The 24,704-nt window shown below is 43.8% G+C and overlaps 1 protein-coding gene across 4 annotated transcripts in view; it reads left to right on the forward strand.

The window, feature by feature from the left end:
• Positions 1-24,704, forward strand: part of LOC123745939 (polyamine-transporting ATPase 13A3) — a 193,840-nt gene that overhangs the window by 80,554 nt on the left and 88,582 nt on the right. For all 4 annotated transcript variants that reach the window (XM_069314070.1, XM_069314068.1, XM_069314071.1 and 1 more), the window contains exon 14: positions 21,507-21,610. In XM_069314070.1, the coding sequence (XP_069170171.1) occupies positions 21,507-21,610 (104 nt within the window). The remainder of the gene's footprint in view (positions 1-21,506; positions 21,611-24,704) is intronic.

Raw genomic sequence — 24,704 nt, forward strand, 5'->3', positions numbered from 1 at the left:
ATTCATGTCTGCCATCGACCTGGGTTAGGCACCCAGAAAGGTAGGCGCCCCAAAACAGACCCCAACTGGTAGAAAATTGCAGCCCAATGCAAGACCAAACCGAGCCCACGAACTCCCCCTAAGAAAAACAAGGTAACAGCAAATCTTCACCAACCTGACGCGCCGCTCGCTCACGCTGGCCCCACCGAGCCGGCCACTAGACCGCCAGTTCAGAGGCTGGCCAAATTGAAACAAAAACCTCTGAATTTGCCAGGATGTCGATCCTGAAAGAACCAAGAAAGAAATGACATAACACGAACAGAAACGTAAGTCAACCTACGAAAAGAAAGGAAGTGGCGAAAATGCCAGGAGACTTTATACTGTCGCCAAGAAGGAGACCACAGGTGGGACACCATGAGAGAAATTGCCTGATCACCATACAAGTGGTGATACACATGCATCACATATACCAGACGCGAAGAGCGGAAGAGTAGATCGAACGAGCTAGGTACCTCACCGGCCCAAACTGCTGACAGAGGTGGGAGCCGCGGACACGCCCGGGTTCAGACACCTTGTAAGCAGCGTCTGAAACCAAGGCTGGGCCGTCAACCATAGGGCCACAAGGAGGACCCTCCCTTGATAGGACCCCAGCCGAGCCAGAACCCAAAGCAATAGCCGGACCGGGGGGAAGTAGTACTGGGAACCTAACCTCTACAAGTCCTGCCTAAAAGTGTCTACCGCGACGGCTTCGGAGTCGGGGGAAGGCGCCACATATTTTAGAAGACGCCTCAACCACGCCAACGCAAAAAACTGAAGGAATCGGCATCGACCGTCCATTCAGTGGACAAGGGAATGAACCGAGACAGGCCATCCGCCAGTGCGTTGGACACACCCCTAATGTGAACAGCACGGAGAGCTAATCCTCGAGAACTCAGCAGAAAAGCTACTCAAGATGACCAGCCCCAAAGAGCCAAGGACCGAAGATACCCCCCGCAGTTCAGGCAATGAACCACAGGGGCGCAGTCTGAATGGAGCCAGAATGTAAAGACTCAAGCGAGCCGAATCCGCTGCAGCAAAAGCCACACAGCTGCAAACTCCCGCACCGTGCTGTGAACCCGACGGAGTGACTGAGTCCACTGCTCCTGGCCTGTTTGGTGACCACTGGTCACAAAGCCCCAGCCGAGAGCTGAGGCGTCTGTGAACACTACGAGCGAGGGTTCCGGAAGACGCCAAGGCAGAGAACCCCGAAAAACCCAAAGAGGAAGCCAGAGATGCAGCAACCGACGCAAGAGCCCCTGGTGACGAACCCTGCGATCACGAGAGTGGCGGAAGGGACGGCCCCGAAGGAACCAGAACGGGCGACGAAGCCAAACCCGACCCAACGAGTAAACCAGCACAGCATAGGTCAAACTCCCGCACACCTGCTCGAACAACCGCCGAGTAATCCGTGACCCTCTCATGAACAGCCGAAGGCGGGACCACCGTCGGAACAATGCCGCAGGAAGGAGAAACATGGACGCTGTTTGAGATTCCCAGACAAGACCCAGCCAAGTCCGAATCTGGGACAGAACTAAACTGGACTTCTTCCAAGTCACCAGGGACAAGACCATCACCCAAAAGTACCCAGGGAAACAGACAGGGTAGGACACCACAAAGAAAGAACTAAACATAAAGTCGAGCAGCAGCTGCAGTGTAACAAAGGACAGACCCAAGAACGCACAGCAGAAATGGTGTCCCGAGGAATGGACTGGAAACCAAACAACGCACACCAAGGGGGAGAAAAGAACCCCAAAATCCCAGACTTTCAGAGGAAGGGAAGAAGAAAGGCGTATATGCCATTGCAGACAAGACTGAGTAGAAAAAAAGGACGACTCAAAGCAAGCAGAACCCCACGAAGGGACACCAGGGGCAATTGAGCACCAACAGGAGACCACGAACTAAAAGAGAACTCGCTTAGGGTCAATGGAGGAATGAAAGGGAATGTAGGAGGCAGAGCTGAGATGAAGACCACAAACGGAAAACACGAGGAAGATTCAGGTTCAAAGAACCAAAACGTGAACCCCACAAGCACAACAAGAGAAGCACAGCGAGAAGTTATCTTGAGATGATTACGGGGCTTTTTAGTGTCCCCGCGGCCCGGTCCTCGACCAGGTCTCCACCCCCAGGAAGCAGCCCGTGACAGCTGACTAACACCCAGGTACCTATTTTACTGCTAGGTAACAGGGGCATAGGGTGAAAGAAACTCTGCCCATTGTTTCTCGCCGGCGCCTGGGATCGAACCCAGGACCACAGGATCACAAGTCCAGTGTGCTGTCCGCTCGGCCGACCGGCTCCCCTGGAGAGAAGTACAACCTCATCCTAACAACCAACAACATCTCAGCAGGAAAGCAGAAAATCAAAGCAAACCCCATATCTCCATGTCCCTAACAGAGCAGATAGAACCCAACCCAGAGATAAGGCAATGGGAGGAGGAATATTGCAAGACGGAAGCGGAAAACGCGCCCAAAATAGCGAGCGCACACGCCTGTAGCCACATGTACACAAACCAGATACAGCGCCGCCCTGGTGGCTGGGCGTGGAAGCGCCCTCGGTAAAGGAAAATGACCGCCAAAACAAACCACGAAAACCGCAGCAACACACACACCAGCCAAAAGGAGACGCGCCAGATGCAAGGGTGCTTAAATCGTGCCAAGAAATGTGAGAATACCAAAGCAGATGGGAAAGATGGGATGAAAAATCAAAATAAAAAAAAGCAAATAAAATTTCTTACCTAGTGCTTGAAACTCTCACTGTATCTAGTGCTACCCAATTCCTCCAGTATACATACCTATGCCATACTACTTTACCATTGTAGTAGTAGGCATCCATCAGTCTCAGGAGACTACGGAGTTGCGCTCTGGTTGTCGGTCTGGAGTGGCCTCTCCAGGGCACAAAGCCAGGGTAGGTTGATATGGAGGAGAAGCTGTTAACCAAGTAGCAGGTCCCCCTTCCCCCCCTCTACACGGCGCCGAAAGTCTCCAATGGAAAGACAAACACCAATACGATTGGTTTCAGCGCCATCGCCGGAACTGTGAGCTCCGGAGTTGACCTCGAAGTTGATGAAAAAAGGCACAGGCCAAAAGACCATTGTAATCATTGCTGTTATCTTATATCATATTATACACATAGTTTGCTACATTATATCTTGCAATAATCCTCAAATTATGCTAAAATGTACTTGTGGATAACCCTTAAATTTACTTTTATGTACCTACTTTTTTGTCAAATTTCTTATTCAATGTATTTTTTATACTTACAATGTACTTTTATACTTTCTTACAATGTATTTATATACTTTCTTACAATGTACATGTATTTTTTTTTATTTTTGCTAGAAATTACCTTCTTAAAATTATATGTTAGATTAAGGATCTGCCAGAAACGATATGCGTGCTCGTGGCTTTACAAGAATGTAAAACTTCAATGCTCTGTACTCTCATACATAAATAAATAAATAAAACCCCAGCCCAAAAGGCCCAAAGGCACAAGCCAGGGCAAACAGGCCAAGCACTCTGGTGGGTTTCCCCGCTAAGCTCCGGGAACCCCAAACAGAGGCCTCGGGGCAGAGCCGTCCTCCAAACTTGAAGAAAAGGCAGAACCCAAAGGGAAAGGTAGCAAAGAAGGGGCTCGGCTGGGAAGACCCTGAAGCTCACGGCGTTCTGGGGTACGTTTGCCTGGTATTAGATGGGGGTTTAACCGGCTTCAGCTACACCAGTGCCTGGGCTCCCCATTGTGATTCATCCTCCTGTGGGTCCTGGTAATCCCTTTTGGGTTCGGTGCAGTTGTAGATATGTCTTCAGAGTCCCCTCCCGCTTGGGTGGGGAGGCCCTGAGTCCCCTGTCTCAGGATGACGATTATCTGTTCTGCTTCCATCATGCTGCTTGTTGGGTCGGTGACACCCACGACCTGGAGTCGTGCAGGACTTGTTCCCTGCTCATTCTCCAGCATACCCGGTCTTCTTCAGAGGAATTTAGGGGTCAGGCAGCGGCTGCGATGCAATTTAGGTTTTTGTTGTTGTAACGTGCCTGGTTTGTGGCCCGGTCAGATGCCTCGGAGCTGACCCTGCCTGGGTTTTGATACCTTCAAGGCAGGGTTTGTTGTTGCATGGTGTGAAGTTTTCGTATCCCCCCTTCCCTTTACGAATTTGATTTAGGGGGCGACTCCTCCCGGGTTTGTTTCCGGGTTCCTTTGGGTTCCTCGTATTCGTCCTTCCAGAGGTTTTTTGCCTCTCGGATATCCACCAGAATAGCGGAATTTGCCTCTCTTTTGAACCCAGCCTCTTTTGAGTTTGGTTCGTTCCAATACTGGATATGTTATGAGGTTCCTGGGTCTTCCTGGCTGGCAGACTGCCTTTTCTTTGCTCTTGGGGCTTGGCACGAGTTTTGTCATACCTGCACGTTTGAATGGTGTGATGTTTCTTCAGTGTTACAGGTATTCTTAGAACTCTTGAGTTCCTTAATGAGTGCCTCAATGTCGCTGCACTTTCTCGTGAGGTTGGGTTGTTGCAGTTGCATGCTCAGGTCCCTGTGCTTTGAGCTGCCTTGGTCAGTGAGGATCATCATGCTCGGTGTCAATGGCTTCGGTATTGTGCTTCTTAGTCTTCTTGAGCTGTCTTCAGACTGACTTTCGGAGGACGTGGAGGTGTTGAGTGCTGCTGAGCTGGTCTCGATGGCTCGGCCGTTTGCAGCGTTGCTAAAGCTGTTTGCACCTATTGGAGGCGATTTCCATGTTTCATGCCTCACATTTCGACAGGCCGTCCTTGCTCTTCAGTCTTCGACTTCATTTTGTCCGTTGTTATTTACGGCCGCCATTGTGACTCGGTTTTTGACGGCGACGTCCTTCAGTTGCTCTATTTCTGATTTGTTGGTGCTCCAGGAGGAAAGGTGGGGGGTCGTTTTTGCTCTTCCGAAAGGGTTCGTGCCAAGGCTCAGGTGTCTGTAGCTCTAGATGAGCCCTTGGTGCCAGATTCTGCACCGTAGTTTCCTCAGGGGGCCTTCTTCATCTGGTCGGCGCCATGTTCGAAGGTCAGCTTCTCGGGGGTTGCCGGGGGGGGGGGGGGTTGCTGGCTCTGTTTGTCCATGCTTGTTCCCACGATTTGTGGGTGTTTCAGGTGGTCTCATCTGGCCTTCGGTGGCGTTAGGCTTCTTCTCTTCCGGGGAGGTTTGGGGCTGCTGGGGCATGCTTCCTCCTCGTCGCTTTATTGGGTCATCTTGGAGTGGGTGGGCTTGGGTGTGGTCGAAGCATCCTCGTCCCTCAAGTGGGTTTCTCGCTTGTTCCCAGTTCTGAAACAAGGACTGCGTGGATCTTCAGTTCATTCTGGACCTGTCCTGTCTGAATCATTGGATTCCTTGCCCCTCCTTTCGGATGACCACTCTGTTCCAGGTCCGGCTTCTTCTCGATCCAGGTGCTTGGATGGTGTCCCTGGACCTCAAGGCCGCATATTGGCACGTTCCTATTCACCCAGGGTCCAGGGAATGGATAGGTTTCGTGGTGGGGCCTTCCATTCGGGCTGAATCTGGCACCTCGCATTTTTATGCATTTTACCCGGGCCGTGGTGACCTGTCTTCTTTTGTTTGCCGTTCAGGTGTTGGTCTACCTCGATGACTGGCTGGTTTGTGGCTCCCAGCTGGTCTGCTTATCTGCTCGCCAGGGATTTGGTTTGCGGGGGGAAGGGGTTAGTGAACCCCTCATCCAGTGAGGGGGGCCACTAATGAGCGGGTATGCTGGTCGAGTGGATGTTTGCTTGTTTGTTCTTTCCTCCTCGGGGAGTTCTTGGGCTCTGTTCGGTCTTGGGTTGCAATGTTTTAGCAGATGGGGTTTGTAATGGTCCTCCTACCTTTCTGGTTAATACCCTCGGTCAAAGACAGACATGACTATACTCTCACAAAGTGGAGTGTTCATAAGCCATTGCTCCCATCGCCTCTGAGGGAGCCAGGTTCTGGCTTGTGGTTCTCGTAGGACTCAGAACTCTAATTAACTAATGCTCTAGACAAATATAATGGATACCAGTCCGTTAGCTTCAGGGAGTCTTCGGGGCTCAATCCAGAAAATGCCGTTTCATTACATTCAATGTTGGTTTTCTCACAATCTGTATATATATATCGCTTGTAGCTTTTCTGTGAATGTTAATTTGTGTGCCTCATGTATGACTATCATCAGTTTGATTATGTTTTCCCATATTAACCTGTCATTGTTTCTTATCCAGTATAATCCTTGTCTGTTTGTGCATTTTGAAGATAATTCTGCACGGTTCAGGTGAAATCTTGTTACAGATGCAACACTTGACGTCTTCAATTCGTCTTCAAAATGCTTCAAAACACTTGCCACATACATGCATTGTCTTATGCATTGAATTTTATTTGTGCTTCACCGTATGTCTCTTGCCATCTTAGTATTTTACTATTTATAATATTATACTGTATGTATACAGGTATATTTATAATATATGTATTAGAGTGTATATATATGTATGTGTATATATATATATATATATATATATATATATATATATATATATATATATATATATATATATATATATATAATTTTTTTTTTAAAGTTTGTGAGGGTACCACCTCTGGTGCCAATGTGGGGACCCATAGCCTCGGAGAAGAAAATAAAAAGTATTCAGAGGAGACCTTGCGGTTTCTCACTGAACACTAATATTATCTTCTCCTACCACCCCCATTCTTTTGTATGTACACATATATATTTACTTTATTTGAACTTTGTTACAAAAAAGGGAGTTACATATGGGTTACAAAGATGGTTGTCATAGGTTGTCGAGTTCCTCCAGCTCCTCAGATGGCGGGCAGGAACCCTGGATGCAGTGCGCATTTCCCCTCTGTATCGCCACACTGAGGCGCTGGAAAAGAAAGCTTGCAGCTCTCGGGTCCCTTGTTGTTTCAATGAGCCTAGAACCCAGTTTCTTCAAAAAACTGGTAGCACTTTTACCCCAGGCGCCGAGCGTCTCAGAAGCAATGGGGACAAAATTGTAGTGGTGATCCAGTTCTCTATACTTACGGGATTTGGCTGCTTCCCTGTGGGTGGCAGCGCCACCTGGTTGTGCAACACTGAGGTTAATGTAGGTGTTAGCCAGGGTTGATACGCACGTGTAGTCCCATACCAACTGCTTGCCATTCTTCCAGGGGTTCACTGTGATACCATCCGGGCGACCAATAAGAGCATCAGAGTTACGGGGCGTTAGGTAACGGGGCTCTCTTTCAGCTGGGCATCCAGCTGTGGTGAGGCTCCTCTTGATGATGTCGTTAACTTCACTGTGCCTCGAGTGCCATCCCCCTGTGCTTTGGCAGAGTAGGCCATGGTGGCCGTACCTGTCAGCCACCACCTCCCCGCAAATACACCTATATCTGGTGTGGATTGGGGCAGCAAGGCGGAGGGCCACAGCAATTCGGAGGGCGTGTGGTGTGAGACGCGTGCCAGTTGCCGACATTGGGGTTGCTAACAGGAAATCCCCTGCATGTGGTGCTGCTACTGCTGTGAGGCGAGCAATGTCGTGTTGTGTTGTTGCAGCACCCAGGCACTCTGCAGCAACTTGGTCTACAATGGGACCATCCCAGCTGGATTGCTTGTGGGATTTTGGGGATGGTGGTTGAGGTGATTGGCCTGCACGAGAGGCCCACTCTGTGGCACAGCGTGTAAAATTGGGATCATGTACACCTGCCAGCTGATTTAAGTGGGCAGGTAGAATTTCCTTCACAAGGTCGTCGGATGCTGATAAGGAGGACAGGAAGGCTGGAACAGCGATTTGCGTTGCTGTTCGAACTCCGAGGCCCCCAATTCTTACGGGAAGAGAGGCTTGTTTCCACTGTAGGTCATCGAGAGAGAGGTTAAGGGCTTTTTCTAGCATTGATTTCAGTAACCGGTCATACTCACTTAGTTTTTGGCTACTGTAAGATGGTGAACACCTCAGAAAGTAGGTTAACCTGGGGAGGGACAGACATCTGGTGATGAGGTAGAGTGCATCATGAGCATCAATATCCTCAATCCTCCCATCCATCCTCTTAAGGTCGGCGATTTTCTTATCAAGGACCTCATCGATGGCTTTCAACCCCAGGGGAGCTCCTAGGAGTGTGCTGTCTTCAGGTTTAGTTTTATGGATATTTGGCAGAAGACCCTCTATTCTCTCTACGATGCCCTGGTTGGAACATATTATTTCACATTTAGAAGGGTTCAGGGTGAGGCCTAAAACTGCACCTTGCTCCTGGATTTTTCTGATGTCCTCCAGGAGGGAGTCTTGGGAACCAGCTAGGGTACCATCATCCAAGAACCAGATGTTAAGCTCGCTGGACAGGACCTCTGTGACTTGTTTGATGACTAAGCAGAAAAGGAGGAGAGCGAGGGGGTCACCCTGTTGGACGCCTTCTCGCGAGTCAATTTCATGTTCGCCAAAAAGTAGCTTAAGATCCATACTGTAGCATGAATGTACAAAAGGGTAGAGGGAAGGGAAATGACTATGAACCGCACGGAGTACAGCATCCCTCCGCACCAAATTGAAGGCATTTTTGAAATCTAGCTTGATAAGGGCCTTTTCGTCTGTGATGTTGGCGATGAAGGCTCGAGCTGCATGGGCTGCCGCCTCACACCCCTGTGGAATGCCAAACCCGAGCTGTTTTGGCTTCAGCATGTTGGCCGCTGCATCACTAACTGTTCTTGCAGCTGCCTTTGCGACGAGACGCCGGAGAGAATTGCCCACAGCTATTGGCCTGATCCCTCCATCCTTTTTCTTTAGAGCACAGAGAGATGCTCCAAAAAAGATAGGTCTTATGGACGCTGGTATGTTGCCAGCTAGACATGTGTTGGTGAATCTGGTTAGTTCCACCAAGAGGTTCTTTGCAATGTCACCCAGTGCAGGGTTGAGCATTTGCTTGAGGTGGTTGGGTTTTAGTCCTGTGAACCCACCTGCTGATCCTGTAGGGAAGGACATGGCTGCTTTATGGACCACAGATTCAGCCACCCAGAGAGGTTCTGCTCCGGTAGCCGCCACTTGTACAATGTCGTCCTCACGCAGAGCCCTGGGTGGGTGTTTCTCCCTTAGGGCTTGAGCTGTTGCGGCATCTCTGTCGGCAATTGAGTCCTCACTGGTGATGACTCGTATTGCGCCAATAGTGTTTCCTTCTTCTATTTTCTTGGTGACTGATGTTCTGATTTTTGATATCTCGGATATGCCACTGTTGCTCTTCCTGCCGTGGGTGTTTCTCGCGCGAGTGGGAAGGCGCACCTGGTTGTCCTCCCTGGGGAAAATCATTTATAGCTTTGATGACTGAGGCAGCTAAGGTTTTGTCTCTCCTTGCAGGGGTGGCTAGGCATATGTTGCCAAACATTAGGAGGTTGTGCCATGCTTGGGTCGTTCCAGGAGAGTCGTTGACCTTTCTCAGGAGGGCAGATAATTTGGCTGCTGCATGGGGGCGGGCTGCTTTAGGGATGTGTTGCAAGGTTCTGGCCGATGTTGCTTTGATAGCTTCTAATAAATTTTCTGTGGGAATGAAGGTCTGGGAGGTGTTTTGCCTTACGGGCGGTGTGGGCTGTTGATTGGTGTTCTCCCTGGGAGGGCGCCCAGAACCCAAACACCTGGCTCCGTTGTGGAAATGAATGCGCACATTATCGTCACTCAACCGGATATAGCATACCCGGTCACACGTCTGACATCTACCTTGTCTACCCCTGTTTGATGGCTCATCTTGGCTTGGAGAAGCCTGGCTATCTGTTGGGAGCTGCGACATGGGCGGGCGCTGGGCTGGCGCTGGGCGGGCGCTGGGCGGGAAGGTGGACGGCGGGTGGAGGCTGGGGGGGTGATCAGCTGGCCGTGGCACTTACTACTCAGGTGAGTGGTAATACATATACCACCTCTATACAAAGTGTGGGTATACACCCACTACACAATATGTGGGTATACACCCACTACACAATATGTGGGTATACATTGGGTGGGTGGGTAGCGTAGACACACATGGGAGCCTCCCGGCTTGTTGAGTCGAGGTCGAGGGAGGGGGTAGACGTACCGTGCGCGCTCCGTTAAAATCGTGACATTAACAGGGATTCGTAGGACTACTGCCGTGGATTACTGATTACAGACATAACAAAGTGCATAGTGACCCGCTGGAAAATAGAAAATAGTCATTAACAATAGAACTTTGTGTTAAATAGAGAATAAACGGGAGACCGCGTGTGAGCCAGTGAACGAGGCTTTGTGTACATGCGTGTATTAGGATAAAAAAAAACGAAACAAAAAAAATAGTGAACGGTGATTCGTGGAACAGTGATGTGGAACGGGTATCACAACAACATATAAGTTGGAAGTGAATATTATAAATATAGAACACTAGAAATATAGAATAGTGGCAAGAGGCGGCATCAGTGGTTATAAATCGGGTAACTGGAAACTGGTGACATCAACCTGGGCCACAAGAGGTCACCTGTACTGACCGGGGGACCAGCCTCGCTACCCTACGCTAAGTACCTGCCATAAAGTTTGAACAAAATAACATACATAATATTAAAATATACGATATACATATAATATTATAATATTAAACATATAAATATATATACATATATATTGTTACAAATATACAATATACATATAATATTATAAATATATAGATATATACAACAAAACAAGGCAATATGGGAGTAAATAAACAAATTTGTGGCCACTGTAACAACTTCTTAAAGACGAAGGTAACGGGAATTGAATGTTATATCTGTAAGACTAGATTCCATTCGGCTTGTACAGGAGTGAGTAACACTACGGCACTGAGAGATGGCCACTTGCTCTGGGTGTGTAAAAATGACCTGCCAGCTTGGAATATCCTAAAAAACCTTCTAGATAACATGACGCATGAACGGAAAACATCATTCATTGGAAGCCTACCAGCCATCCAGAAGGAGTGGGAAAGGAACAACAATTCTAATATACAAGGGGCGGAGGCTATAGTCAGGGATGAAACTGAGGCTGAAACTCAGGAAGTTGCAAACTCTGACTCAGTAGGCCTGGATGTAGATGACATTAAACTAGAAAGTGTACCTGACAGCTCGATAGGTACAGACACCACGACGGTTCTCGATAGAGCAATTCAGAACAGAAGGACAGACTTATGCAAATTTTATGCAAAGGGCATATGCAGACATAGATATGCTGGTAATAAGAAAGGATTAGAATGCAGTTACCAACATCCCAAAAAATGTTTAAATATGCTTAGGAAAGGTGAGTGTCGATTTGGATCAATATGTAGGTTTTTCCATCCTGACATGTGCCAAACCTCACTGGATGTCGGAAAATCCGACACCATTTAATATATCATACAGATAATAACTGTATTACCAACAAGTTACCCATAGAAAACGTAACTTGTAGTGGAATTACCGTCTATAGAAAACGGGATATCATCACCACATACTATTATAATTCACCAGCTATTCTGCTGGGAATTATTCTTAAATACATAAGTCTTTGGACTTTACCATCATAAAAACATCTTATATAAATTAACTAAATTATCAATATTAAAGTAGAGTAAATGTGACCCTTCTATCACTTTCTGAAATCTGGACAAAGTAGGCCAGGCGTCAGAGTGGGGAAGGAGGGCAGCCATTGTTATTGAGACCAGAGGCTCACACGGGAGCAAATTCAGCTCCTGTTAATTTTACTTGGACGTAGTGTTATGGAAACCAAAGGTACCATCTCCAACACGATGTCTACAATCAAGTTAAGTGTCTATCCGAAACCCGTTTATCATTCATTTATGGCCATTAATGTCAGGATATAGGGTGACCCGGTTAGATTACGTGGAAGCCTCAAACTAAAGGTAATTAAGCCAGGTCTTCATGTTCCATGTACTGTTTTCTCTGATATACTTGTCATATATAGGTATCTGGCTTCACAGCTAGCGCACTTTTGACAGGTCAAGACGAGGATGCAAGATTTGTGCACCAGTTACTGGGTGATATGGAAGCTACCTCAAAGAGGATAATTTGGTGTCTACACCCTAGTTATACCTGGTGGACTAACCTGCTGTACTATAAGATAAGGAACCTCTTCAATGTATGTAGTTACTGTAGTTTGATTGGCTGCATACATATAAATATAAACCCCCCTAATGTGTAGAGGATCGATTTGTGAGATTATGAGATTATTGCAGAAATACAGTCCACTTATCATTATACAAATTGCTATCGAAGTATATAAATTAACGTAAATATAAATTCATATAAATTAAATAAATATAAATCTCACAGGTCGGTTCCCATATTATTTGGACCTTCGGAACCGGAATATTCGGTCCTTTGAACCCACATTTGGTCATCTTAGTACCGGATGAACCAGTTATCCAGTGGATTCATTAAATATACTAGTGCAGTGTTATTTAAACAAAGCCAGTCAAGACAGCGGCGTTGCCTCGTGGGAGCTCAGGAGCCTCCCTCAGCCCAGTTCAGCTTCGTCAGCGGTTTCATGCACACCCACAGATATTTGGTGGCGTGTTATTTCGTGAAATGACAGCGCTAATATAGAATCCAGCCAAATTAGTGACTGTGTCTTCGCGAGATTGTTCACGGATTTCGTGGTGTTACATTTCGCGAGAGATTATCTACGAATTTTGTGGACTTTATTTCGCGAGGTCACTAATAATATTTAATACTTCTTGATAATATTAGAAGTTTCATAGAGGCTAATTAAGAGGCTATTATCAATAATTGTGTATATTATTTCTCCAAAATAGAGAATCATTTAATATAAATTGCACTAGTGATCACAGTATAATATTTACTAATTGCCAACCCACAACAGGGTAGGATATGACTAGTTGAACTATTATTGTTCATCCTAGTCCCATTATTACTATAGTCAGTTGTACTATATTGAACAACCTAACACCATTAATGAATGGTGCAGACCCTATTTTGGGTGTAATTTTTATCAACTCGAGTTGAGTTGTGTATATATAATAATTTACTTATGATCATTACACCTTTGAGTGATTAATTAGTGTCTCTACCATCCTAGGGTGATATAGAAGAGCTAACCTAAAGGTACTTCCAGTGACACTGGTTTATCACTCAAATCATTAGTGTGTATGATTGTATATATATATAATGTGTATTAATTTTAAGTGCTAACCTCTAGTAGAGGTAGGATTATTGCCTAGTGAGTGCAGAATTTACCCTAGGCTACCATCAGTGCTTGTTCAGTATTATGAGCAGCCCAAGTACAAGCCCCACAAGGCTTCACCAACGAGCCAGTATGGATAATGCAGGGAGAATGAAAAGAACCCTTGCAGGTCTTAAAGGCCACTTAACAAGACAGATCAAGAAATGTGAAGATTTGTCACAACAATCAACAGTTGATTATGCTGACCTGGAAAGCTATTATCAAGCAGCTGCAGGTAAATTTGAGCAAATCAAATGTCAAATAGCAACATATGTGGCTGAACTTGCCAACACCAATTTATCAGAAACAGAAATAGACGACATTATGGTTGATCTTGCGAATTATGAAGATCACACTCAGGCCACGTTACAGCCTTATGTCAAATTAATTGCCCAGAACAAGGCAACAGCAACAACAACAACAGTTGCATCTAATACGAGTCAAGCAGAAGCTCGACTCCCTCCAATTAATTTACCCACTTTCTCAGGAAAAGATGAGGAAGATTGGGACGAATTTTGGAACAAATTCGTTGACCTTGTAGACTCAAAACAATCTTTACCAAAGAGTAGTAAATTCTCTTATTTGCAAGGCCAATTATCAGGTGAGGCTAAAACAGTAGTATCCCATCTGAGATTAACTAATGACGGCTATGATCTGGCAGTAAAACTCCTCAAGGATAATTATGCTGATCCAGAAGTAAGAACATCACATTTAGTTCATGAGCTGTTGCATTTACCCCCACCGGAGGCTTCAGCTGATTCACTCCAAGTCTTCAAGCTGGAGGTAGAATCATTGATCAATGCCCTCAGCCTGACAGCAGATACAAACGGGGCTGAGTGGGTCTTGAAAATAATTGTCCAGGAGAAAATACCTAGGGACATATTGAGACAAATGAGTGCTCATTACAATAAAAGCATCTTATCTATGAATGAAATATCTGAAGGCTTAAAGTCAGTAGTTCATCAATTACGAACACATGACAAATTAAAACCACCAAGTAAACCCTCAGAAACCAATAATAGTAAACCACAGAGTACCAAAGGTACTCCAAATCAATCTAGACAATATAATTCAACACCAAAGTGGAACAGTGGCAGTGTGGGCGTATATGCAGTGGGACCCTCCAAGCCTATAGTTACTGTGTCACCCAAGAACGTGACACCAAAGGGTACTGGAAGCTATGGAACATGTTTGTTCTGCAAAGAGAAACATTCAATGTACCACTGCTCTAATTATCCTGATAGTGACGCCCGTGTTGAGCGACTCAAAGATTTGCAACATTGCACGAGGTGCCTCAGGAAACATAACATCAAGGACTGTGGTACCCAATTACACCCTTGTAATAGGTGTAACAAAGGTCAGCACCATGCAGCATTGTGCAGAGACACCAAAACAACGTCTCCAAACCCCAAGGTGGAAGATAGCATTCCCACCACAGTACAGTACTGCAAGGTGCAACAAACAAAGAGTGTCCAATCAGCAAAGTCTAAAGGTAATACGACTTTGCCTACTGCCCAAATTACCATCCTGAATAAGAGGGCCAAGGTCCATACCCGTGGGTTGTTTGACCAAGGATCCCAGAGAACATACATCACTAAAAAGTTGGCAGATGAATTACAATTAAGGCCTGTAGCCCAGATGTCATTCAACATCTCAGGGTTTGTAACAGATGCAGGACCTCAAGTCTACCAGGTGGTACAACCATCAGTACGTTTAGGCAGGTACGTCTGTCGAGTACAAGCCATTGTGGTGGACAAAATACCAGTTGACCTACAAGTTCAAGGTCTGAGAGCAACAGCCAAATTCCTGAGAAATAGAGGAATAAAATTGGCAGATAATATTAAGTCTGATCACCTCACTGACTTCGGTCTCCTTGTAGGGACAGACTATTGTCATCGATTCATCGGTAGCCCTACTAAATATCAGGGTATAACCATGTTAAACTCTGCAGGAGGTAAATTAATCTCAGGCCCAGTATCAAGCCTGAGGAGACCTATGCCTGCAGATAAACAATACCAGTAGAAATCTAAATTTGTCAGCTGATTATATTTCTCCAGTAGCATTATACTAAGGAGATTACAGCTGACTATACTAACAGAGGTTGATGTTAGTATCATCATTTGAAGCTGAAGATGAGTTCATGAGGTCTCAGTGGCAAATCAGTGAACAGTAGCCTAAAACAGCTACAAGTCACTGCGACCAATGTCACTGAACCCACTGCAGTCTCAGAACCATACTTTACTTTAATGATGAGCTATTCAATCTTCTGAATCAATTAATTAAATTAAACCCCAATAAATCTGATGACTGATTTGATACATTTATTATTTAATCAAGATGTATTCCATGGGCCTCAGTGTTTATATATCAGTGACCAGTTACCTGAAGAAACTTCAAGTTATATCTAATGTCACTGATCTCACTGCAGTCCCTGAATCATACTTGACTGTAGTACTTGATCACATCCAGTCTTCTGGGTTAAATAATATGTAATTAGGCTTGAATATTAGCCTTTCAAGAGTTGACAGGGAAATGAAACCGCATTAGACTTCTAACCCCTGCAACTCTAGTACGGGACATCCGTCCTGTACGAACAGACACACAAATGTGTGATTACTAACTACTAACATCAAATTAATCAAATAATTCGAAGGAGGAGTATCGGTGTTCGTCTGTTCTAAAGAGGACTTCGACCCGTGAGCAGCCCCTGGGGAATTATGTCGGAAAATCCGACACCATTTAATATATCATACAGATAATAACTGTATTACCAACAAGTTACCCATAGAAAACGTAACTTGTAGTGGAATTACCGTCTATAGAAAACGGGATATCATCACCACATACTATTATAATTCACCAGCTATTCTGCTGGGAATTATTCTTAAATACATAAGTCTTTGGACTTTACCATCATAAAAACATCTTATATAAATTAACTAAATTATCAATATTAAAGTAGAGTAAATGTGACCCTTCTATCACTTTCTGAAATCTGGACAAAGTAGGCCAGGCGTCAGAGTGGGGAAGGAGGGCAGCCATTGTTATTGAGACCAGAGGCTCACACGGGAGCAAATTCAGCTCCTGTTAATTTTACTTGGACGTAGTGTTATGGAAACCAAAGGTACCATCTCCAACACGATGTCTACAATCAAGTTAAGTGTCTATCCGAAACCCGTTTATCATTCATTTATGGCCATTAATGTCAGGATATAGGGTGACCCGGTTAGATTACGTGGAAGCCTCAAACTAAAGGTAATTAAGCCAGGTCTTCATGTTCCATGTACTGTTTTCTCTGATATACTTGTCATATATAGGTATCTGGCTTCACAGCTAGCGCACTTTTGACAGGTCAAGACGAGGATGCAAGATTTGTGCACCAGTTACTGGGTGATATGGAAGCTACCTCAAAGAGGATAATTTGGTGTCTACACCCTAGTTATACCTGGTGGACTAACCTGCTGTACTATAAGATAAGGAACCTCTTCAATGTATGTAGTTACTGTAGTTTGATTGGCTGCATACATATAAATATAAACCCCCCTAATGTGTAGAGGATCGATTTGTGAGATTATGAGATTATTGCAGAAATACAGTCCACTTATCATTATACAAATTGCTATCGAAGTATATAAATTAACGTAAATATAAATTCATATAAATTAAATAAATATAAATCTCACAGGTCGGTTCCCATACTGGAGGACAGAAAATGCTATGACCTTAGCTGCCCACACTTTCACGTGAAAGGCACGGAACGCTACATAAAGAGTGGCAAGCAGGATAATGAATTTGGAGGAAACTCTATAAATTTTTTATACCAGACCGGCAGAGAATTCAAAAGGAGCAGCATGGAGAGTGTATGGAACTGGATGACAGATCCACTGGCATTCCAGAATTACAGATACAATTATCCACCGAAAGGGAACTACAACTACGACAGAAAACTGCCCTACAACAATCAGTACTGGTCAGAACAAACTCATTATGTCCACGATTAATGGACGTGCCGAAAAAGTCTCCCATTCAAACTATCACTAATAGAGTAACCTCATTCATCTTTGCCAACATACAAGGACTGAAAACAAGAACAAACAACAAAGTACAGTTCATAAATGGCCTCCTCACGGAGTCAAATGCAGTATTTGGAGCTTTCACAGAAACCCATGCAGGGGAATTGTTGGACAGTGAGATCTGGATTCCAGGATATAACCTATACAGGTGTGATAGGAAAATTAGGTCACATGGAGGAGTGGGTCTGTATATTAGGGAAGACCTTGTATGCTCGGAGCTCCTAAACGTTACAAATGAGGTGGTAGAGGTACTGGGATTAAAAATAGAGAAAATAAATTTAGTGATTATACTAATATACAAACCGCCAGATGCAACGGCTGAGGAATTCACAGAACAGATAAGCAAAATAGAGAATAGCCTTGATAATTTGGAGAACCCGATACCTGATATTATTTTCCTAGGTGACTTCAACTTGCCTAGTCTCAGGTGGAAAATAGCAAACAATAATATTATACCAGGAAATCTATCAGGACCTAACCAACCACAGATTAGAGAACTACTTAGATTCTGTGACAAATTTTCACTCAATCAGCAGATATCGGAGCCAACGAGAAATGAAAATATTCTAGATCTGGTCTTTACGAACAATGAAGACATTATCAGAGACATTACGATATCAGATACCACATACTCAGATCACAAACTCATTGAAGTGCAAACGACCATCAATACTCAGAATAGACCTAAAACGTTGATAAAGCGAGAGGGGCTATTCAGTAAATTCAATTTTAATAATAAAAGGATAGACTGGGAGATAATAAACAGGGAACTTACAAACATTCCATGGGGAACTGTTCTAAATAATACAAGTCCTACAGAAGGAATAGAAAAACTTACTTCAGAAGCGTATCAAGTCTGTCTGAAACATGTTCCTTTGAGGAAAGCCAGAAAGAGATCTAACGTAGAAAGAGAACGCAGACGACACTATAAACGCAGGAAAAAAATAACGGAACTGCTTATGCAGACACGAATTTCCCGTCAAAGAAGGAATAATTTAAATAGGGAGATTGAAGAAATCGAGCGGAAATTGAAACACTCATATGAAACTGAAGAAAGGCAGTTAGAACAGAAAGCAATTCAGGAAATAAAGAAAAATCCAAAATATTTCTTCTCATATGCGAAATCAAAAGCAAAAACCACTGCCAGTATTGGACCTATTCGTACAAGTGAAGGTTCATACACGGAGGATGACAAAGAAATTAGTGAAATCCTAAAAAAGCAGTATGAGGACATGTTTAGCACTCCAATAAACAACATGAAGGTGGAAGATCCAGACATTTTCTTTATGCGGGATATTCAAACCCCGGTAAATATAACTGATATAAACACGAGCGCACTAAATTTTGAAAAAGAAATTGAAAACATGCCCATGCACTCGGCCCCAGGTCCAGACTCATGGAATTCAATATTTATAAAGAAATGCAAAGTGCCGGTAGCACAGGCACTCAGTATAGTGTGGAGGAAGAGCTTGGACACGGGGGAGATACCAGATGCACTTAAAGTAGCAGACATAGCCCCTCTACACAAGGGAGGGAGCAAAGCATTGGCAAAAAATTATAGACCAGTTGCACTAACATCGCACATCATAAAAGTATTTGAGAGAGTGATTAGGAGTCAGGTCACCAATTTCATGGAGACCAATGACCTTCATAACCCAGGCCAACATGGATTTCGAGCGGGAAGATCGTGCCTCTCACAGCTACTTGAGCACTACGACAAAGTCACTGAGGCATTAGAAGAGAAACAGAATGCTGATGTGATATACACGGACTTCGCAAAGGCCTTCGATAAATGTGACCATGGCGTGATAGCACACAAAATGAAGTCAATGGGAATAACCGGTAAAGTAGGACGCTGGATACTCAGTTTTCTGTCAAACAGGACTCAGCGAGTAACTGTCAACCATATAAAATCTAGTCCAAGTGCAGTGAAAAGCTCTGTACCTCAGGGTACAGTCCTTGCACCACTGCTTTTCCTTATTCTCATATCAGATATAGACAAAAATACAAGTCACAGCTTCGTATCATCCTTTGCAGATGACACAAAAATCAGTATGAAAATTACCTCGGCTGAGGACATTGAAAAACTTCAAGCTGATATTAATAAAGTTTTCGACTGGGCATCAGAAAATAACATGATGTTTAACAGTGATAAATTCCAGGTACTCAGGTACGGTAAAAATGAGGACCTTAAACATAATACAGAGTACAAAACACAATCAAATGTACCCATAGTAGGAAAACAGCATGTAAAGGATTTGGGAATAATAATGTCGGACGACCTAACGTTTAAGGAGCATAACCAAGCAAATATTGCGACAGCCAGAAAAATGATAGGATGGATTACGAGAACTTTCAAATCCAGGGATCCCATCACAATGGTTGTACTCTTCAAGGCACTTGTGTTGTCCCGTCTTGAGTACTGCTCAGTACTCACTTCCCCCTTCAAAGCAGGAGAGATTGCTGAAATAGAGGGAATACAGAGAACATATACGGCACGCATAGACGCAATAAAGCACCTAAATTATTGGGATCGTCTCAAAGCCCTCCAAATGTACTCACTAGAAAGAAGACGAGAGAGATATCAAATAATATACACCTGGAAGATACTGGAGGGCCAAGTACCAAATCTACACAGTAAAATAACAACGTACTGGAGTGAACGACATGGAAGAAAATGTAGAATAGAACCAATGAAGAGCAGAGGTGCCATAGGCACAATCAGAGAACACTGTATAAACATCAGAGGTCCGCGGTTGTTCAACGTCCTCCCAGCAAGCATAAGAAATATTGCCGGAACAACCGTGGACATTTTCAAGAGGAAACTAGATTTATTCCTCCAAGGAGTGCCGGACCAACCGGGCTGTGGTGGGTATGTGGGCCTGCGGGCCGCTCCAAGCAACAGCCTGGTGGACCAAACTCTCACAAGTCGAGCCTGGCCTCGGGCCGGGCTTGGGGAGTAGAAGAACTCCCAGAACCCCATCAACCAGGTATCAACCAGGTATCAACCAGGCTTCTATGGGCGGGTGGCAAGGTGGCCTCGTGGGTGGGGAGTCGACGTGGTGGGGTGGGTAGGAGGGGGAAGAGCAGGTACTTCCCGGCCTGGGCGCTGGGTGGGGGCGGGGGTCAGGGCGACACTAACACTATTATATATATAACTAACGCGACACTAACACTATTATATATATACTAACACCATTATATATATATATATATATATATATATATATATATATATATATATATATATATATATATATATATACAGGTATTTTTATAATATTATATGTATATATTTATAATATTATGTATATTTTTCTATTTATATGCTCACAATTGACCAGACCACACACTAGAAAATGATGGGACGACGACGTTTCGGTCCGTCCTGAATCATACTCAATCGACTTAAGAATGGTCCAGGACGGTCCGAAAAGTCGTCGTCCCTTCACCTTCTAGTGTGTGGTCTGGTCAACATACTTCAGCCACGTTATTGTGACTCATCGCCTGCATGCTCACAATTTATGTGCAGGTACTCAACGTATGGTACAGGAAGGTGGTCCCAGTGGGATGTACAGTTGACCGTTGTGTGTCTCAGGTCGCTGGATGGATGTGACCAGTTGCCATGCAGTTCCTTGATTTATAACATTGACTTATTATCTGTCTGTATTACCATGAGATAAGTTTTCTGGTTAATTTCTGGCTTGCAATGATATTAACTTATTCTATTATTAATTCCTTGATTCACACATTCTCGAATTACAATATATATCCATAATATATTACTGAGGGACGTTTCTTACTCTGGGTAGGCTTCGTGGCTGGAGTAAACACATCCTAATGTGTTGCCCCCATTCTGGCACTATTATACATTATTCATTTTCCATGTACTCCCTCTCTCCTCGGACTCCCTCCACATCAATACAATATACACAACAAGGATGCATGCCTTGAGTATATGTTGAGTAAAAGGGTGTAAAATGCTAGAATATAATGCGACTGAGATCTTCGCCTTCGATTCTGCTTTGCTTCTCTTTCGATGCAAAGTGAAGCAAAACACAATCCGCTTTTGCCAACCTCTCACCATCAATTCAGTCCATCCCACCATTAATTCAGTTCATCCTCAATAACCGTTCAGTCCATCCTCAACATCATTTACTGATATTTACACACAAAGATAACAAAGTTTTATAATTGTTTTGTCATTTTTTGAATCTGCCAGTTTAATGTTTGCTTCGTTCTCTTAGTACCAAGCATTATGGGAGCAGTGCTGGAGTGGTACACACGACAGGGATTACGGGTGGTGGCTGTGGCATACAAGGCTCTCGCGGACTCTCTCACCTGGAATCAGGTAAAAAATAAATCTCAATATCTTGTTATCTCTTCATGTTATTAAAAACTAAATAAAGCATTTTCATATACAGTATTTCTGTGATGTGGGAAAAGGATATCTATAGAACTATAATTAAATTTACATTTTCATTTTATAATTCTTGAAAACTACATTGGATACAGTTTCTGTGGGTAGCCCCGTCAGCTCCCAGAAGCTATCCGAACTGATATGTGCTATATTAGTTTTCTGGCCATCAGTCACAGGAGTCCTTATACCTACCAGGGGCCACAAGCCAGAACCTGGCCCCCCCTCAGACAGGCGCAGGGAACAATAGCCATGAGCACTTTACATTTAAAGTATGTCATATTTGCCATTGGCCGGGGAAGGACCCAGAAAGGTAGACGTATCAAAACAGACCACTGTCTGGTTAACCTGTGCAATCTACGTCCTAAAAGATCAAAATAACTCCCCTAGAAAAACAAACATACAAGCAACACTTCATGCAACTAGCACTCCCGCTCGTTAGCACTACCCCCTCCCCCCCACCGGAAGGTTTTTTTTTTATTATTATTATTTTCTACCACAAACGTGGCCACACATTTACAATTCTTACCAGCATATACATTTTCTTCTGTCCTCCATGGACAGGGTTAGCAATGTGTTAAACATATAGTTCAGGGGTTTATTGAACAATCAACCACTGAAGGTGATTCGGTGCTTTTAAAATGCTAAGCTAACCTACATACGTAAATACATAGATATACAGATTTACGTATGCCCTACATAAAGTGTTCGATGTGTCTTTTACATAATGTCATTAATGTGCATTTACAAAGGGGAAATGTAATTCTGATCAGCTTCCATATATACTTTATACACATACATATACATACACACACACACACATATACGCACACATACATATATACATACATGTATACATACATATATACACACATGCATTCACATACATTTGTCTCTTTTAATCTTGGTTAATGGTTAATCTTGGGTACAAGTCCAATATATCATAAAGTGTTCCAGTACTCATATAGTAATTACACAGTTCAGCATACCTTAGCCCACGAGGGCGAAAGTCAGTCAATATGGGACATTCTATAATATAATGTTCAAAAGAGTGCATGTTTTGTCTTTCACAAAGTTGACACATTGTGTACTCGACATTTGGGTTTTGAGAAAGCTGCCAGATACGTCTATATCCCAGGCGTATTCTGGCCACTATAACATCACATTGCCGGGTTCTTGTTCTATTAGTCCTGTATGTGAATGTCTCCTCACGATATCATAATATTTAATGCTACAACTTTCCGGTCTTTGCGAATTTGTTAGGTCTGTGAGATCTTCATTAGATATTTGTTTAAGTATTCTCTTAGTCACTGTTAATGAAACACCCATATCAATTTCTATCACTGGCTTTCTGCAGGCTGTCTTTGCAAGCATATCAACAGTGTCATGCTTTGAGATGCCAACATGTGATGGTATGCATAGGAATTTAATTTCAAATCTGTTTTCCTTAGCAGCTAAAACATTCATTCGAATATCACTGATTATTTTCTGGGTGTCACTACTATGTGCGTTCAATGCCAGGAGTACACTCTGCGAGTCACAGTATATAAGTCCACTGCCTTTGTCTTTTAAAAATTCAGTGGCAAGGTATATGCCTGCAAGTTCGGTTTGAGTTGTACTTGTCTAGTCATTGACGCGCTTCATTGCTGTATGTACGAGAGAAGATTGTTCAAATATATTGCATGCACATCCGGTACATCGTCCACCTTCTTCTACAGAGCCGTCGGTATAACACTGATACACATCGTTACCCATACTCTGAGTACTTTCAGTGATGCTTTTCAGTGTTAACTGTTTTAATAATGTAGAGTGCACACTATCTTTCTTGGGCGCATTTACAAAATCAACTAATAGATCCCAGTTATCCCATGGAGTAATTAGTTGATTAATCATTAATTGAGTTGGGTACATATTTAATATTTTGATGGAGTTGGCTACCTTGTAGAACCAAAATACATAATCAGATTTCGTTCTTCTTCTATAGACCTCAGGTGAATGCAGCATATTAGAAAGTTTAGCTTGAAACTTCATGTGTTGTCTAGATCTACTCAATGCCTTCACGCCGAAAACTGTGCTAATAAACAAAATTCTCTCACTTATGGTAGGTAATTTTAACTCTGCTCTCATATTAAGTATTCTCATGGACTTTGGAGCCCAAAGGATGAGACGCATAGCTTCATTTTGCAAGGTTTCAAGAGATTTCAGCTCTTTGTCAGTATACAGTGTGAGATGTAGAGCATTGTAGTCAATCACAGAGCGTATAAATGATACATAAAACATTCTAGCAAGTCTCACGTTGATTCCATGATTGACACCAACAAGGACCCGCAAGGGCTTTAATCTCTCCCACAGTCTCCTCTTGAGAGAAGAAAGGTACCCAGAGTCATTAATGGGGACACCAAGGTATCTGTAAGACTCGCAGTTCTCTAGTGCTCGCCCATCTATATGATAATTGGGTGGTGGAATTCCACATGGAATGAGGGCACGAGTTTTCTGTACAGAGATAAGGAGGCCACATTCCTCAGCTCTAGTAGCAAAAGCATCGAGCAGAACTTGCATTCTAGGCTCGGAGGCAGCCTGTAAACATATATCATCAGCGTAACAAATGACAGTCTTCATTATTAGTAGATCTTTAATAAGTTTATGCATCAGAACGTTGAACAACAAGGGGCTGAGGACCCCTCCTTGTGGAGTTCCCAGTTCAAAGTGTTTGCTCTCTGTGCTTTTAACACCATTAAACAAAACATATGCTGTTCGATTAGACGAATCGCCCTTTATCCATTTCAGTAATTTTCCTTGTATTCCCAGCTCGGCAAGCTGTTCCAGTATGATTTCTGTTTGCTGTATCAAAAGCTGCTGCTAGGTCGATTAAGACTGTTTGAGGGAAGCTTCAATATGTGCGAAGTACTCAGCAAAACAGTGTTGTGTACTGAGCCCAGGCATAAATCCAAACAGTTGGGGTGACAGGTGCCCCTGTATACGATACATGAGTCTGTTAAGAACAATACGTTCAAGCACTTTACAAACA

The sequence above is a fragment of the Procambarus clarkii genome, chromosome 78 (genome assembly GCF_040958095.1).
Source record: "Procambarus clarkii isolate CNS0578487 chromosome 78, FALCON_Pclarkii_2.0, whole genome shotgun sequence".
NCBI classification, from domain to species: Eukaryota; Metazoa; Arthropoda; class Malacostraca; order Decapoda; family Cambaridae; genus Procambarus; species Procambarus clarkii.